The sequence below is a fragment of the Parambassis ranga genome, chromosome 17 (assembly GCF_900634625.1).
Source record: "Parambassis ranga chromosome 17, fParRan2.1, whole genome shotgun sequence".
Taxonomy (NCBI): Eukaryota; Metazoa; Chordata; class Actinopteri; family Ambassidae; genus Parambassis; species Parambassis ranga.
This window is the reverse complement of record NC_041037.1, coordinates 12,065,847-12,081,915: the sequence shown is the minus strand read 5'-3', so window position 1 is coordinate 12,081,915 and position 16,069 is coordinate 12,065,847. Positions and strand designations below refer to the sequence as shown.

The window sequence follows — 16,069 nt, the reverse complement described above, 5'->3', positions numbered from 1 at the left end:
CAAAGGCTCCCCATTAAAGCACAATACAATTTTATGGTAAAAGATGGTATATAAAAAAGGAATTAAATTATCCATCATAATATAAAAGGAGTCTGATTAGCCCCAAATTTATTTTGCAACAGGAAAACGACCCCAAACATACAGAAAATATGCTAGAAAATATGTAGGGAACATAAGAGTCCTGGAGCTGAGGGTCTGGTCCCCCTCCTCACATGTTAACCTTAACATTATGGAGTCTGTCTGGGATTACATGAGGAGACAGGATTTGAGGCAGCCATACGTACACAGAAGAAGAATCTGCGGTTAGTTCTCCGGGTGTTTGGAACAACCTACCTGCCAGGTCCTTCAAAAACTGCCAGTGTACCTAGAGGGACTGATGCTGTTATGCAGGTGGTCACACTAAATACTTTTTTACGTTTGTCTTCTGTTAAGTCACCTTTCAATGTGACTGATAAAAATACACTTATAGTCTTGGAAGCATATTACTTTACAGCACCCCATTATCATACTTGATATACTTTCCTTTTTTAAAAGAAATGTGATGAACAGACAGGAAGACCTATTTTGCCTCAGACCACAGCGGGTTCAGTCAGGAAACATCACTGAGTGCACTGGATAATTACATGTTTCTCAAAGGCTTTATTGTCTATTTTCACTTGACTTAAAGCAATACTTTCCACCATTTGTCTCTTCTAGCACAACACCAACGAAGAAGAAAAAGAAGACTTTACCAAGGTCATTCCATGACCAAGAATGTGCTGATCTGAAAACTGAACTAGGTGTAGACTGAGTTGTTTTCTAATTCGTATGGATCACTCGCCTGTATCTTCCTCTCTGCTCAAAGAGCTTTGGCTCTCAGTTTTTTTTAATCATATATGTACATTCACACTACAAATACTCAAGTCTCTTGCCCCAAACTCAGTGGCTGAGTTATCTTCACGGTTCCCTCCATCTAAACTGCTTGAGTTGAAATAACATTCTCCTTTAACACAAACAAAAATGCAACCCTCACCTCCCTCCAAAATATCTCATTTACAATGTTACCACAGTTTGTTGCCTTTTTTATATAAAACATATTTTGGTATTTCTGTGTAACTACATGAAAACATTAGAAAATAATTACAACAAACGTCCCCTCTCCAATATCCAGAGAAACAAATCCAGCACATTGCATCAGAAGTCCTTGAGGAAGTGAGGAGGATGTGCACGGGATGACCTGGCCTCCTCCTGCCCCTGTTTAAATGGGGATCATGTTGGTAGATGGGTTGGCAGCTGGGATGACAGAGGTGGGTCTAAGAGCTGGAAGGTGAAAGAATTCATTTGTGGGATTTTTTTGGAGATGGACGCTGTGATCTGGGCTCAGAACCTGAGGTGAGATTTGTGTTTCACCATGTATCTGAAAAAGAAATAAAGTGTGAGTTTGTGCTTAAATGTTTTGATGAATTACATATATAAGGACTAATCTGCACATTGAACAGGCAGCTGTGTAAATGAAGTACCTGTCGAGGGTTTCCCAGAAGCGCAGGAAGCAAGGCCGGTCAAGGTGGCGCCTGTGGCGGCTCAGCTCCAGGACGGTCACGTCCCACTTCTGCACATTGGGATCGGTTTTTGCCTCATCATATTTCAAATGAAATGCTCGAACTGGAGGGGGGCAGATGCATTCTCACAATTATACATATGTTTTTGTATAACATTAAAAAAATTTGATGGTCTTGTTTGATTAATAGTGTAACAGTCTGATGAGATTTCAGTGTAAAAAAAATGGAAAGAACTGAACAGTTACACCGTTACTGCTTGTATTCTGCCAACCATGCCTGGCCACATGAGTGCTTGCACTTGCAAAATAAACTTCCCAGGCGGCATCACTCACTTTTGGCAAATATGTCGACAGGAGACCCGTCAGGCAGCAGCCACGGCCAGCCTTTAAACTGCCACGCAGGGCCTTGCACAAACACAGCCACCACTCGATCCCTGCAGGAACAACATCCACAGACAGGATTAAACATTTCACCGGCTGACAGTAAGGCTGGTGCACTTAATGCTGCTTGATTCATCATTGTTCTTAAACTGGTGCTTTAAGATCACACTATATGATTCATGTGATGAAAATTGACGTGGAAAAAGCACATTTTCCTAACACTGTAAGGCTAGAATGAGTCTTTGACATGCCTGTTATGACACACACCCACCTACAGGCATGATAACAGGATATAAAAAAAAAAAAACTCTGGAGCGGTGGTGTGAAATGCAGCTGAGATGAAAAAAGAAACCTCATCCTTGTAAAACTGAACATTTGCTCTTCACACAGGTTGCATGCATAATCTTGAGTCATATTTGTTACATGACTCAATACACAGCTGCTGGTGTGAACAGATGAGCCATCCGAGCACTGCTCTGACAAGAGGCCATTACATGATATGACTAAGATCCTGTACAAACTGTTCATCCCTGTAAAGATGCCATTTTAGGACCATGCACAACATCTCATTGGACAGAACAAAAGCAATGCTCACCAGTCTTGTGGAGCCAGTTTGAGAGGCTGGTCGATGACTCTGTAAGGTACGGTGACGCTCAGCGTCGTGCCACCAGGCTGGATCTGGTCTTTGCGCCTCTGTAGCAGAACCTCATTGTCGCGTTGGATGCCCTGCTTCTTCTTCTCATCTGATGTGATGAACCTGGTGAGGTGCAAACCAAGGAGTTTGTCATATAATGGATGTAGTTTCACAGGAACAGATTTACAGATTTACATTCGGCAAACATGACTTATTCCTGATAAAAGCACCATTTTCTCATTACATAAATACATACATACAGAATCTATGGAAAGTTTAATAAAACATACTTCAGATCCTGCAGCAGATCCTTTGCATTGAGCATTGTGATGAGTGAGGTGGTGGCAGCTGGGATGATGATGATGGGTGTCCTCGACCCTGCAAGATGAGCATTGTTACATAAGTTTTAGCATCGCAGCACACTAACAGAAACCATCCTGACATCCTTGGGTAAAGCAAAATGTATTTTAAAATAATGCCAAACAGTGACTGACTGAAGGTAACATACCTTTCTTCTGATTTGGTGGAGGTCTGGCTTGTGAAACTAGAAGAAAATATAAAAAAAAATGAGAAAAAGAAAAATATATTCATCTACAAAGAGTACATTGATAATGCATGTGAAAGTACAAGACTCCTAACAAACTCACAAAGGAAGAAGAGCTTAATTACAACATGAAAGAGTATTGTGGGGACATTAAGACTCTTGTGCAGAAGTGTGTAATTAGATTATCTAACGTACAAATACTGACCCTCTGAATCCCTCTTTAGACCCTCATTTTTTTAAATGAAGATCCTCTGTTCATGTGTATTGGTGCAGTAAGGTTAATGTGTCAAGATTGCTGCTGCTTTTGTTTCACCACATACTAAAGATAAGAAGCTGTGAGAGCGTCTTGGCTCAGTGTCTGCTGTGGAGTCAAACAAACATGTGATTCTTCTCTCTGTACAAAAGTCTTCATTAATGCAGCTTCGCACAGTAATCATGTGGATATGTTTTTCTGCTTTGGGTTGATCATGTGTTAATATGTTGTCTTACTTACTGTATTACCAATGTCGCAGGCCAAAGGGCTTGGTCTATGTTTTCCTCTTGTCTTTGTGTAGCTTAAATGCTATGTCCTTTCTAGTCTAATTCTGATACTAGGCAGCAAAACGTGAACAGGGGACATGGTATAGTGCTTCACCAAATTCCGATGCTGCAGATGCACAGAGTGACTGAATAGTCTGCAGGATAATGCAGCGTGTTCGTCATTTGCTGCAGAAACTGGGTGGTTGAAAAGACTGACACATGCACAGAGCTGCCAGTGATCTACTGACAGGCTGCGCGGGGAGCAGACCCACTCAGCAGACCCATGTCCGTCAAGTCAGGGTTTGAGAGGATAAGGACAGAAAGTGAGAGCCAAACTAAATTCAAGTTGACCCCTGAGACATGGAAAAACAGAAGCACAAGCAGCAACAGCGCAGACCAAGCTGTGAAACTTTGTTGCAGTGTACGGTTTGTTCCCCCATCAAGTGCAGGGATCTTCCCTGCTCACTGACTGTGAAATGGAATCCAGGACATTAGGAGTGGTTGATGAATGTCAATTGGCATCTTGAAAAATATCCTTGTATTTAGGTCCATTGAAAGCAGTTCCAAACGAATGCAGTAAAAAGATGCCTGAAGAAATACTCTGCCACCTCATGTCATTTTAAATAAGCTGTTGCATTTTCTGAGATCAATGGGCAACATCAAAACATCCTGCCTCTGACCATGGCTGTGCCAACACAAAAACATGTGTCCTCCAAGGTAAGAGAGGCACAACAGTTGATGAAGTAAAAAACAGATTTAAGGACTGACCTGGGCGAGGAACAGGCTGCAGTGCAGGGGTCTGTGCCTTCCGAGCTGATGCTCCCTCCTGGAAAACACAACATCAAACCAAAATCATACATATACACACAATGCTATGTCTTGAACAAAATAATTTCAGCAATACAAGTAACGTTAGTTGAACTTGGAAGGGTTGAAGGTGGTAGTTTGTCACATTAATGGAATTCTCCTCGGAAAGCATGTTGCTTTGCTGATGACTGCTCAATAGCTCCCTATTGATTTGCCTTCAGGAAGAAAGTGTGTGCATATATGTGTTGGGAAAGGAGGAGGATGGGGCTTTATGGGTCACAACAGGGATCACAGATGAGCAGTAATCCATCATCCAGTGACATTCCCAGAGGCTGCTGCTCACACAGGCAGAACTGACAGTGTGTCGCATCATCTGTGATTCCTGAGGTAATACGAAACTAAAACGCAGCTTTGTCATATAAAAAGTAATGTCCTATTTAATCAGAATGACACAAGAGTACTTCTGTAGCTAAATGCAACCCACTGTTTAACCACTGGGGAGACAAAATATGAGACACACTGATCTAGTGGTGAAACATTTTCATATTTCCAACACTAAAGAAACACAATTCGTCAGTGATCAAAATCACCTTTTAAATGACCAATCCACAAACTGGTAGATGCACAGCTGGTTACTGGGCTTAACACTGACCTGTGCATCTCTGCTGTTAGACCCCAAAAACATGGCTGGATGAACTAATCCTGCACGCAGGACAACAACGTAGAAAAGATAATAAATATTACAGGACTCCGGTCTGATCTTCACCCTCCACTTTTGTGAAAATATAGCGGGTGCCAGGCGAAGATCAGAGACAGGGAATCCCATAAGACAGTCCACATGCTTGAACTGAATGCATATGATATAAAAGCAAAGTGTTTTGATCCGTGTTGTGTAAGCACCATTTATCAGACTGTCTTTAACCTTCTAACAGACATGCTGGATTAGAGTTACATCGTTTTACTTCCTGTAATGTGATGTCATCACCACTTACTTTCAGATCAAAACATTCCATCAGTTTAAGTGATGTGAAAAAAAAATACAAGACAATCATTTGTCCACACATTGATAAAGCTCTCATTGTTATGGGAAAAGATGATTGTAAGTGTATGTGTAAGAGAGAAGTTCTATTGTTGTGCCCACAAAGTCTCACTGAAATAAATAATTTAAGGCATGTTTCACTGGTATAAATTGATGACCAGCGTTTAAATTTTTCATAGGATTCATTTAGGTCACCCTCAAGCTTGAGCGATATTAATTTTCCCATGGAGCTGGTAGTCAGTATCATCTTGTCCACAGATGCAAGCATCATTGCCAGTACATTCCTAACTGATGTTGAAACCACTGCGCCATTACAACACATTTATTGGCTGGGATTTAGAGGATATCATCTGCACATTAGCAGCTCCTTTTACAAATATAAACAATTCATTGTTAACCATTAGTCAGCCTAAAGGTTTCTTGATTAGTATCTGTATATTCTCTCCTCTCATCCCACTAGCTGCAGGGCAGAGTCTATCTGCAGCAGCAGAATTGCTGTCAGTTACAGATAAATGCATATCTGCAGCCCAGGCACTTAAAATAACCACAAGTCTAAATATCAGAGAAGACAACCCCACCAGAAGTGACTGAATCATTGTCCTAATCACAATGGGAAATCATTTGTGCCAAAAATGTAATTGATTTTTTTGACGTTTGTATTTTATTCTTTGTTATGTTCGAGAGTTATACTCTAATAATCTCCAGTTAGGCTAAAAAAACGACAAGGACATCTACACTGACTGAGGTGTATAGATACACAATTACAACAAAATGTACTACAGTAAAACCTTGGACCACAGGTAACTTGGTCTGTGAGTGTTTTTCATGATAAGAAAAATTATTTTATTAATTTCAATTTGATAAACGAGCAATGTCTTGCAATACGAGTTGTGTGTATACTGTTTGCCTCTCGAGCATCATGTACTACAACCGAGCCTGTGGTTCTTCTGTCAATGCATTTCTGCCAGTCACATTGTTGTAGAATTAAGGAGACATTGCCTGAATAAGAAAATTAAGACCTTACAGACCAACACGGGTGGATGAGCATAGCAGAAACATTATTTTAATTATCGGTGGTCGAATTATTATCCAACACAAGGCTGCCATGAGACACTTAAATGACTGATTTCATGGATTGTGAGTTACATTTTCCATCACTGCTGAAGTAAGAAAATGTAACATGACATTTGCATTTGCCAGATTAGGCAATCAGAAACCATCCAAGTCTTGTGGAAGTGCAGACATAAAGGCTTCTGTCCCTTCTCCTCTTACCTCACAGCATGCCAAATTGAGATAATGCTTTATTCCTCTTACTGGAGAGTGGGTGTGAATACAAATAGGTCAGTAGCCCAACCCCCTCCCCTTTAACAGAGCAGGCAGCAACAGCAGCAGAGACGGCGTGACGTGGTGGGAGAACGTAATAACACCAAGCCTGAAGCTGCCTTTCAGAACAAACACAGATCTCACAGCACTACCTCCTGCTCATCTTCCTCCTCCCCCGCAGCTTCTACCCTTCTAGCCCTGTCGCTGACAAACACGACAGAACGGAGTGGAGCACGAGAGGCTGCTGAATGAAGAGAGGGAGAACAGAAACATGAAAATAGAAAAAGACCGACCCATAGAGTGGAGAGGTGGAAGAGAATATAAGCATGTAAATCAAAGAAGAAGAGCAGAAGGAAACAAGGATCAGCACAGAAATCAGCAGAAAAGCAGAATGCCGATGTAAGGCTTGTACTTCTTTCAAATATGAACCGCTACTATTCGCTGCTGATTTAATATACACAGCATGACAATGAGGGCAGCGAAAGGACCTGCAGCTACAGATAACTGTCAACTACAGACTCTGCTTTCCTTTTGGTCATGGGCAGCGGCACAGCACTGTTAGAATCAAACCTCTGGGGACAATGCGCCAAGGCAGATGGAGAGACTGCAACACGGGAGCTCTGACACATGTTCTGCCGATGCAAGCGTGCACAACCACACTTGTGCATTAATGTGACAGAAAGCTACAATATCCTGGATATCTACATTTCCTTGTGATAAACGCATCACAGAAACAGACACAGAAGAGGATGTTTTGTCACATGCTCTAGAGGAAATGAGCCATCAAGCCCAAGCTGTATGTGACTGGTTTGGCCAAAAGCACAGAAGGAGCAGGAAAGACTATACTTCATTGCACCCAGGAGAGATGTATACCATGCATTTCCTTTAAAATGGGTAAGTTTATAGATGAGGAAATCAAACGTACACCAGCAGGCACGGTTTTGACTGACAGGATGTAAAGGGTGTGCCTTTTTAACAGACAAACTTCTGTTTTTGTTGTTGCTTGCAAAGTAGCTCACACAAGTCTTTCCAGCTCTCACAAACTGCTCTTTGTCTTGATGGGGTCCTTTAAGAGGGTAGAGTGTAATTCAGTAGAACACACTCCACTTCAGGGTGCTAGAGCAACACAAATCTAGGCTGTTCTTTCTCTCAGCATTCCTCATCTGGATTCGGTTAAACAGACTGTAAATCCGAAGAAGCAGAATAGATTCTGTTCATTTTTCTTCTAAATGCAACATCACATTTTGAGTTGAATAGTCACTGCTACATTGATAGGACCATAACTCACAAAAATTGTCTCAAATTTGACTATTTTATAAATATGGAAAAAAATGTGTTCAACATTTATACAGTAAGACAGAAAAAATAAGCTCTCCCCATGCTGTACATGTCTAAGGGTTAGGACTGGAGCGGTTCGGTTTGTATATATTTTATCCAACATTTACTACCATCGAGCCACCACTGTTTTGTTTTCAATTTTGCCATTGAAATATGGTTTTCACATCCCACTCCCTGCATTACTTGATGTGCCTACGCAAGTTTGAAACAGTAAACATGCCTGTCAAACCTCCACAAGGATCTAGGGTTCATAGGGTTAGTATTCAAATCTTAGCTCTCCTTTGTATGCCCCAACTCAAGAGGGAATATGTGTTTTTATTAACTGCTTCTGAACCAAAACAGCAATGTGGCGAACAATCAACCATTGTATGTTTTTAAAGGTAAATTACACCTTTAATATAGAAGTAGTTATAGCCGTATCCATTGTATTACACAAATATACTACTCTCTAATTTTCTGTCTTGTAGGTGATCACTAAACAACAAAAATCATTCACATAGTTTGTGAAAACCTAAGAGGACGCATCCCCTCTACTTGGTCTTTGGGGACCAATAACCGCAAGAGGGACAACTGATCGCAGTCGCTCTGACAGAAGCATGCAGTGGAGACGGCGCCACTGCTGTACACACACAGCTAAACTTCTTTACCTCCTGTCACTGTTGGGTGTACTCGTGTTTCTAGTCCATCAGGTGTGGCTACCAAGGTTTGCTGGTATGCCATGGTGGAGAGGAAATCCTGTGGTGTATGGAGGACCTCACACCACCAAAGTCAAGGGGAACACAAGCACCCAGCATTTGGGGTGGAGGTTTGTTATTGTTCCTGAGCCGACTTTCAAGGCTGATTCCAACATCAGCTCCAGTGAGAAGCTTCAAGTGAACCCAAGTTTTGTCAACACTCTGGCTGCAAACACGAGCCAAAGTGAAGTGCACCTAAGAGACACAATCACCCAGGGACCTTTCCCTTATGTCATCAATGAGCCTGACAAATGTGCAGCAAATAAACCTGCAGTATTTTTAGTGTTGCTGATTGCCACAGAGGCACGGCAGGTGGAGGCAAGAAATGCTATACGGCAGACATGGGGGAATGAGAGTGTTACCCCAGCCGTGGGATTTATCCGCCTGTTTTTGCTGGGAAAAAAAGAGGGAGAGCTGGGACTCCTGCAACAAAGGATGCTACAAGCAGAAAGCCAGAGGCATCATGATATCATTCAGCAGGACTTTCTGGATTCATACAAAAACCTGACCATTAAGACGTTGATGGGAATGAACTGGGTTGCAATGCATTGCCCACAGGCCAGCTATGTAATGAAAACTGACAGTGACATGTTCGTCAACACAGAGTACCTCATTTATAAGCTGCTGAGGCCAGAACTGAAGCCCAAGAATAACTACTTCACAGGCAATAACATGAGAGGCTTTGCGCCCAACCGAAATAAAAACAGTAAGTGGTATATGCCCCCAGAGTTGTACCCAAGTGAGAAGTATCCCACCTTCTGCTCTGGGACTGGTTACGTCTTCTCTAAAGACATGGCAGGGAAAATCTATCAAGCATCTCTCAGTATTCACCACCTGCACCTGGAAGATGTATATGTGGGAATATGCTTGGCAAAGCTCCGAATTGAGCCTACGCCTCCACCCAATGAGTTCCTATTCAACCACTGGCGAGTCACTTACTCCAGCTGCAAGTACAGCCATTTGATAACATCTCATGGGTTTCATCCCAATGAACTACTTAAATACTGGCATCACCTTCAAAGCAACAAACACAACGCCTGCATCAACACATTTAAAGAGAGAGCAGGCAGGACACACTCAAACCGAATAAATGTGGAGAAACCAGCTAAATAAAGAAGGAATAATGTAAGGCCACAATTTTTTACATTATATCACAAGCATATTTTCTTCCTATCTTGATACCAAGGGATAAATAAACACCTTGTCCATATAGACACACAACACAAATTCAGCATTAGTAACAATTTATAATCTGTTCTAAAATGATTGCCAGGTTTGTACAGGTTAGAGTCTATGTGTGATAGCCAAACCACTGGAGAGTATATACCCTGTGCTATTTTATGAAAAGAAAACTGCTGTTTTACTGTGGTGCAAAGTTTCTGTAATGAATTGTACTTGTTTTACAAAAATAAAGTGGGCAGGTTGAAGTGCTAATAAACATTTACACGTGTGTCAATGAAATCGTTATCAAAAGTGATTATTGTCAATGCAGTGATTGACATTAAGGATTAAAGACGTCTTTCACTTCCAGTCTGTCACGGATTTCTTAAAAGTTGTAAAATAAAATTAAACCAGCCAGCATGTCTTTTTCATGGACTGAATTACCATATTTATCTACATGAGAACCATCTCATCAGTGCAAACCAGCAGATACTAGAAGTCACACAATCAAGCGTTACATCTAACCTTGGCCCTGCACAAAAACAGAGGTTTGTAGTACATGTGAACATGTACATTGTAGGTTCTTACCGTCACAGACTTCAGAGTCATGCCGTGGTAGGTGCCCATGGTATCAATCTTGAAACCCTCAGTTTCTAAAATAACAAGGCAGAAAAATACATTTATATGTACTAGCTCAGAAGTAGAACCCCTCCCTACAAAATCAAATAAAGGAAGAGCTCACATTGGGATATTAGAGTGCGACCAAACCTATTTCTACTCTGTTGATATGCGACATCTGTAATTAATGCATGCAAAATGACTGCAGTAAATCTATTTGATCTGGCCTGTTAAGCTTAAAGTATTATCATCAGAAGTATTCTTTAATTAGACAGTATAGTAGTAGTGCCAGACCCCTGGGACAATGAGGAGACCTTGCTCTAGTTTTTTCTTACATCATGGCTAGCTGTGGATTCACTGTTTCACCGACATAGACGGTAGAGGACACTTTGTTTGTTCCTTAACTGCACACTGACACACACTCACACAGAGCTTTATAAAGGATCAATACTCAAACTGGTGACAGAAGCATACAAAAACTCACCCTCTTTTCCTTTGAATCGCTCCTGATCGTATCTATTATATGCAGCAGGGACTGGCTGCTTGTTTCTTAGGGAGGGATCCTGGAAATAATATAAAAACAATTAGTTACTCTACATACCTGTTATTACTCTCTTCAGTCTAAATCTTATTGGCCAACTTGCAAGACAAAGAACTTTTTACAGAATGTATGAATGTGAAATATGTTGGTATCAGCCAAATCTTACACATAGGGTTCACCGTTTCTGGTCATAGATGAATGAACAAAATGTGTCATTAAGACCCATCTAAACAGTGTTTTGTATAAATACAGAAAAGCTCAGGATACTTTGGCTGAACTAAATGTCTTTTTACCACTTGAGTTGTGTTCTGTGCTGGTCTCTGCTCTGGTGCTCGCCCCTCTTCTCTGGCTTTCACTGACTGAAGGATGGCAAAGATATTCTTCGAGAAGTTCTGTAAAAGAGCAGCACAGACACATACATGATGAGTACCTTCTCTACAAGCCCAGTTGGCCTTGCTTCAAGCTCTTGAATGAAAAAAAAGCTTTTGCTGCCATCTAGTGGTTGTTTGAATATTTCTAACACCCAATGCCATTATTCAGCAAGTCTGGGTAAAACAAGAAAGCTGTATGTTCAACAAAGTGACTTAAGGGCAGGTGAAAGTAAGGGTTTGAGATTTAATTCCAGTGTTCCACTTAGTCTGCACTGGTGAGTTCATTGTGCTGTACCCACCACAAAATATACATCTTCTCCAAAAATATACACCTGTGTCTGATGTTACATGCATAAAACATGCAAAAAGTTGCTTTTGTCATTGTAATAACAGGTTAAAGACACCACAATTTACAGTACACTTCCTATACAGTGAAAATGGAAATTATTCGTTTGACACAATAATAACAGCATGCAATCCAATTTCAATTGACTTAAGGCCAGATGAAGTATTTGAGATGATCAAAAAGGCAACAAGACAGACATAATGGCAATAATGCCATAAAACATCATGTATATAGACTTAAGTCACTATGGGTCCTTTACAAGTTGTACGAAGGGCTTACATGTGTGACGCGTATGTCAGAAAAAAGTCCAATATTTTGGGAAAGATGCTTATTCATGAATGTTTGCATAGAAAGATCACCATGACTAGATTATTAGCTTGAAGTGGGCTCTGACCTTTCCAGTGCTCTGGAGAATGGTAGTCCTGGTCCTCCAAACCCTCTCTCTGCTGACAATATCTCTTGTGACATCCACTTCTGCATCCACAAAGCTTCTCTGCTTGAGGGTTATGTCGTCATCCAGATCTGTTTTAATGGTTGAACGTTTCTTAGCCATAATCTTGGCTTTGATGGCTGCAATTTTTTCCACTGACATGGCCTCAGACAGTGACCTAGAAGAAAAAAAATGTTCTGATGTGAACTGCTCACTGCTGTGAGGACGTGGCGAATGGGTTATAAATATTAACTCTGCACCATACTGATCAGTCCTTATGGAAGCTATGGTATGATTATTAACAACAAATTCCAGTGCTGAATCAATCCCGGTGGTGAAAGGATTTACATGATTAAATAAAGAATCCTCATTAAAAATAGATGATCCTGCTCTTTTATACCTGATCTGGTCCGTCTGCACGATGCCCTCCTTGTGGCCCTCCAGACGGGCAGCCAGACGCTCCTTGTCAAGACGCACTCGCTCCTCATCCTTTGAGATGAAAAGAGAGTTTAGACATTTAGTATAATGAATAAACGATACATAAAGCGATTAAAACTATTTTTGTTGTGTGGATGTGTATGCTGTGTATGCAAATTAATTTCCCCAAAGGAATAACAATTTTATTTATTTGAAAGTTAGACATGAATGTTGTCCACTCAAAAAAATGTCTCACTTAATGTTTTCACTTTAATGTATTTTATATTACTCTACCTGACCTTGTGTGTTTTCAAATATCAGATGGTAAAGAGTCTACTATCTGTGAACCATAGTTATAACATTGCATAGATTTACTAAAACTAAATTACAATGATGGCCTACTTAGGTTATTGGTGACTTTATTGACCAACATGTGATGATAAAAGTTATGATTTTCCTGTCAGCTCACCTCAATCCTTGGTTTTTTGGCTTCAGACAATACCTCATCAGCGGCTCTTTTGACTAAAAAATGAAAACAAATCAACAGTGTTATTTCAAACACAAAGTAAATTACACAAATTCAATGAAAAACCATCTTTAAAACTGTGACAGCTGTAACAAATATCCCCAACAATAGTGTGTGTTTACCTTGTGTTGCCCTTTGCAAACCTATTTCTATAGGTGCACTTCTGTCGATGCTTGTTGACGTTGCTGTGAATCAACATAAGATAATGTCATGCACAGGACTTGGCATAACTTGTTTATTTAAATGTTTCAGATCTTTTAGAAACCAATGCACGATGACACAACTCCTACTTACAACTCTCGCCATTGAGATATGACAGCAAGCCCTTTCGATCAGGCCTTCTGACAACAGGGATGTTCTCAGTCTGTAAACAACATACAAGTGAATCAATCAAAAACATCCTTCTGAGCAATTGTGCAGAAATGTAAGAACGGCTGAAGGAGACGGGTGCACTTACTGCAGCTCTCCGCACATAGGATGGATGCGGCAGATGCACATTGTTGAGCAAGAACAAGATAGAGTCCAAAGTATAGTACTCTTTTGGCTGCCCCTCTTTACCAGTACTGCAAGAATAACACACAGAATCAAACTTTGAGTTCATTTAATGACACCAGTGCACGACTAAAATTGTACATAAGGAATGCGTGTCATTACATATACATTGCGTCTGTATAACATGAGGTCATTAACGCAGTAAAGTTACATGGTCACAGAAACATAAATCGTTAGCAGGCTATCTAATCTCCCAGTCGTTATTTTACTATACATGAGTGGTTTTTACACCGTAAAGACAGTTATTGTCGTTACTGTAGGTACAACGTTTGTGCTCCTTTAAAATCTCTGAATCCCTGACTCTATAGAACACAACTCTCGCCTAGGTACCATCGCTAATTGGTTAGCATAGCATCATTACTGCAAGTTTGACAGAGCCGTCTCTTAAAATCACATATTAACTTCCAAACATATGAACTGACATCCCTAAAGTATATAATAATATGCAGAGTGGTCCACTGTATAACGCACGAGCACCCTGTCAAAGTAACCAAAGCCTGCTTTAAGTTTTAAGCACAGAAGCTCGGAGAGGAGTTAGGTTAGCATCTTAGCTAGTGACTAGCCTATCGTCGAACTAACAGCACAAGGAACCGATGAGCGTAAACTGCGGGCCCGCCGGGTCGTTTTGAAGATATTCTTAGCACTGACATACCCCCAGATTATGTAGTTGGTCTTGACATTTTTCGGCCACGAAAACTCTCCAAATATTACTTCATCTCCTTTAGCGACGATTTCTTTTTTCTGGATGTTGTACTGACGAAGAACACTCAACACATCCGCCATCTTCACTTGTCTTGATGTAGTGTGTTTGCAAGGCCCCCAGTTATCAACATCAAGTGGCCTCGCAGGATGCCTGATCTGAATGAAACTTTTTTTTTTTAGAAACGATTTCTTCTTCTTCCTGTCAAATCTATGTACTACAAACCTTTGTTTTTGTGCAAGGCCAAGATTAGATGTAACATTTGATGGTTGGCATTGTGGGACTTCTAGCATCGCTCGTTTGCCCTGTATGTAGATGTTTCTCATGTAGATAAATATGGGATTCAGTTGCAAGTGATCCATGAAAAAGACATGCTGGCTGGTTTAATTATGGCTCGAGCAACGAATGGTGCGAAAGCCCCTATTGTAATTGCAGTGTTTTTTTATAATTATTATTATTTAAACCACAAACCAGCCAAAGTTGTGCTAGATGCATTCTGGCGGCTTGTGGGACCCATTAGTATGCCTACTGGAGATGGACATAATTGGTTATATTCTGTGAAGCAGAACATTTGGATCAAGTACATGTGATTTCCTGCATTCACGTGGATTTTTGGGTGGTATGCTAAAGTTGACACATTATTTTGAGTCATGTTTATCTGATCAGAACTTGTAGGACCTTCTAAACCTGAGCTGAACATTCAACCAGAAAAGCCAATGTGACCCAATGACTGTGTATGCGCCACTAGTGGTGGGGACTGTTAGCTGCTGCTGTGCTTCTGCGAAGATGTTGGCTGTTTGGCCGGTACTGCTACCATGTCTAGAAAACTGAGCTTTCAAAGTCTCTATGACGGTGCGGCTTCTTATGTCCTTCAGCTCATCTACTTCAATAAACTTTGAGTAATAATCCACAAGCAGGATGTACTGTTTTACATTAAACTCGAACAGATCTGATGCCACCTCTTGAAATGGCAACCCTGGCTTTTCTGTTGGTTTGAGGGGGTGCCTGGGAAGTCAGCACATTGGCTGCAATTTCTGACCACTTCCTCATTGACTTCTGCAGTTATGCCTGGCCAGTAAAGCACTTCACGTGCTCGCTGTTTACTTTTCACCATCCCCAGATGAGACTGGTAAATAAGTCCATCAGATGTTCTTGAGTATCAGTAGGGCTGCACAGGTACAGGTGCCGCTCTTCAGCAGTCAGTTTAACTCCTCTCATGTGCGCTCCTTCAGTTCTGTGTATTTTTGGTTGCTGACTGAGAAAAAGCTGAACATGGAGACACATTCCAGGCCATCGATCTCTGGTGTGCACTCCGAAAGCTGTGCTCTGGACAGTGTGTTGGGCAACTCCATGTCTTTTCCTCTCCTGTACTTAACCGTCAGGTCATACCACTGTAGGCAAAGACGCATTCACTGGATGCACATTGGGGTTGATAGCAGTGATTGTTTTTGAAGATCTCTTTGAGAGGTTTGTGGTCATTGAACACTGTGACATGTGTGCCAAATATGTAGTTATGGAACTTTGCACAGGCATGGACAATAGAGAGCATCT

General features: G+C 41.0%; 2 protein-coding genes across 2 annotated transcripts; one reads left to right on the top strand and one right to left on the bottom strand.

The window, feature by feature from the left end:
• Nucleotides 1–619: 619 nt before the first annotated feature.
• On the bottom strand, nt 620–14,624 carry cdc73 (cell division cycle 73, Paf1/RNA polymerase II complex component, homolog (S. cerevisiae)). Its single transcript, XM_028427518.1, has 17 exons — nt 14,471–14,624; nt 13,724–13,829; nt 13,561–13,630; nt 13,389–13,451; nt 13,210–13,262; nt 12,724–12,812; nt 12,288–12,501; nt 11,470–11,568; nt 11,120–11,198; nt 10,606–10,670; nt 4,384–4,441; nt 3,061–3,096; nt 2,843–2,930; nt 2,514–2,675; nt 1,871–1,971; nt 1,500–1,641; nt 620–1,396 (listed from the first exon to the last, which is right to left on the bottom strand). Exons 1-17 carry the CDS (start codon nt 14,599–14,601, stop codon nt 1,360–1,362), a joined length of 1,593 nt encoding a protein of 530 aa, XP_028283319.1. The 5' UTR covers nt 14,602–14,624; the 3' UTR covers nt 620–1,359.
• On the top strand, nt 6,927–10,366 carry LOC114449699 (beta-1,3-galactosyltransferase 2-like). Its single transcript, XM_028427519.1, has 2 exons — nt 6,927–7,678; nt 8,590–10,366. Exon 2 carries the CDS (start codon nt 8,719–8,721, stop codon nt 9,967–9,969), a length of 1,251 nt encoding a protein of 416 aa, XP_028283320.1. The 5' UTR covers nt 6,927–7,678; nt 8,590–8,718; the 3' UTR covers nt 9,970–10,366.
• Nucleotides 14,625–16,069: the final 1,445 nt, after the last annotated feature.

Bases quoted from the DNA above. Each gene is read 5' to 3' on its own strand.
- LOC114449699 (XM_028427519.1), top strand. From the start codon at position 8,719: ATGCAGTGGAGACGGCGCCACTGCTGTACACACACAGCTAAACTTCTT.
- cdc73 (XM_028427518.1), bottom strand. From the start codon at position 14,601: ATGGCGGATGTGTTGAGTGTTCTTCGTCAGTACAACATCCAGAAAAAA. The intron at 13,631-13,723 runs GTAAGTGCACCC...TGTTGTTTACAG, and splicing joins CCTATGTGCGGAGAGCTGCA to ACTGAGAACATCCCTGTTGT. The intron at 3,097-4,383 runs GTCAGTCCTTAA...ATTTTCTTCTAG, and splicing joins GCAGCCTGTTCCTCGCCCAG to TTTCACAAGCCAGACCTCCA.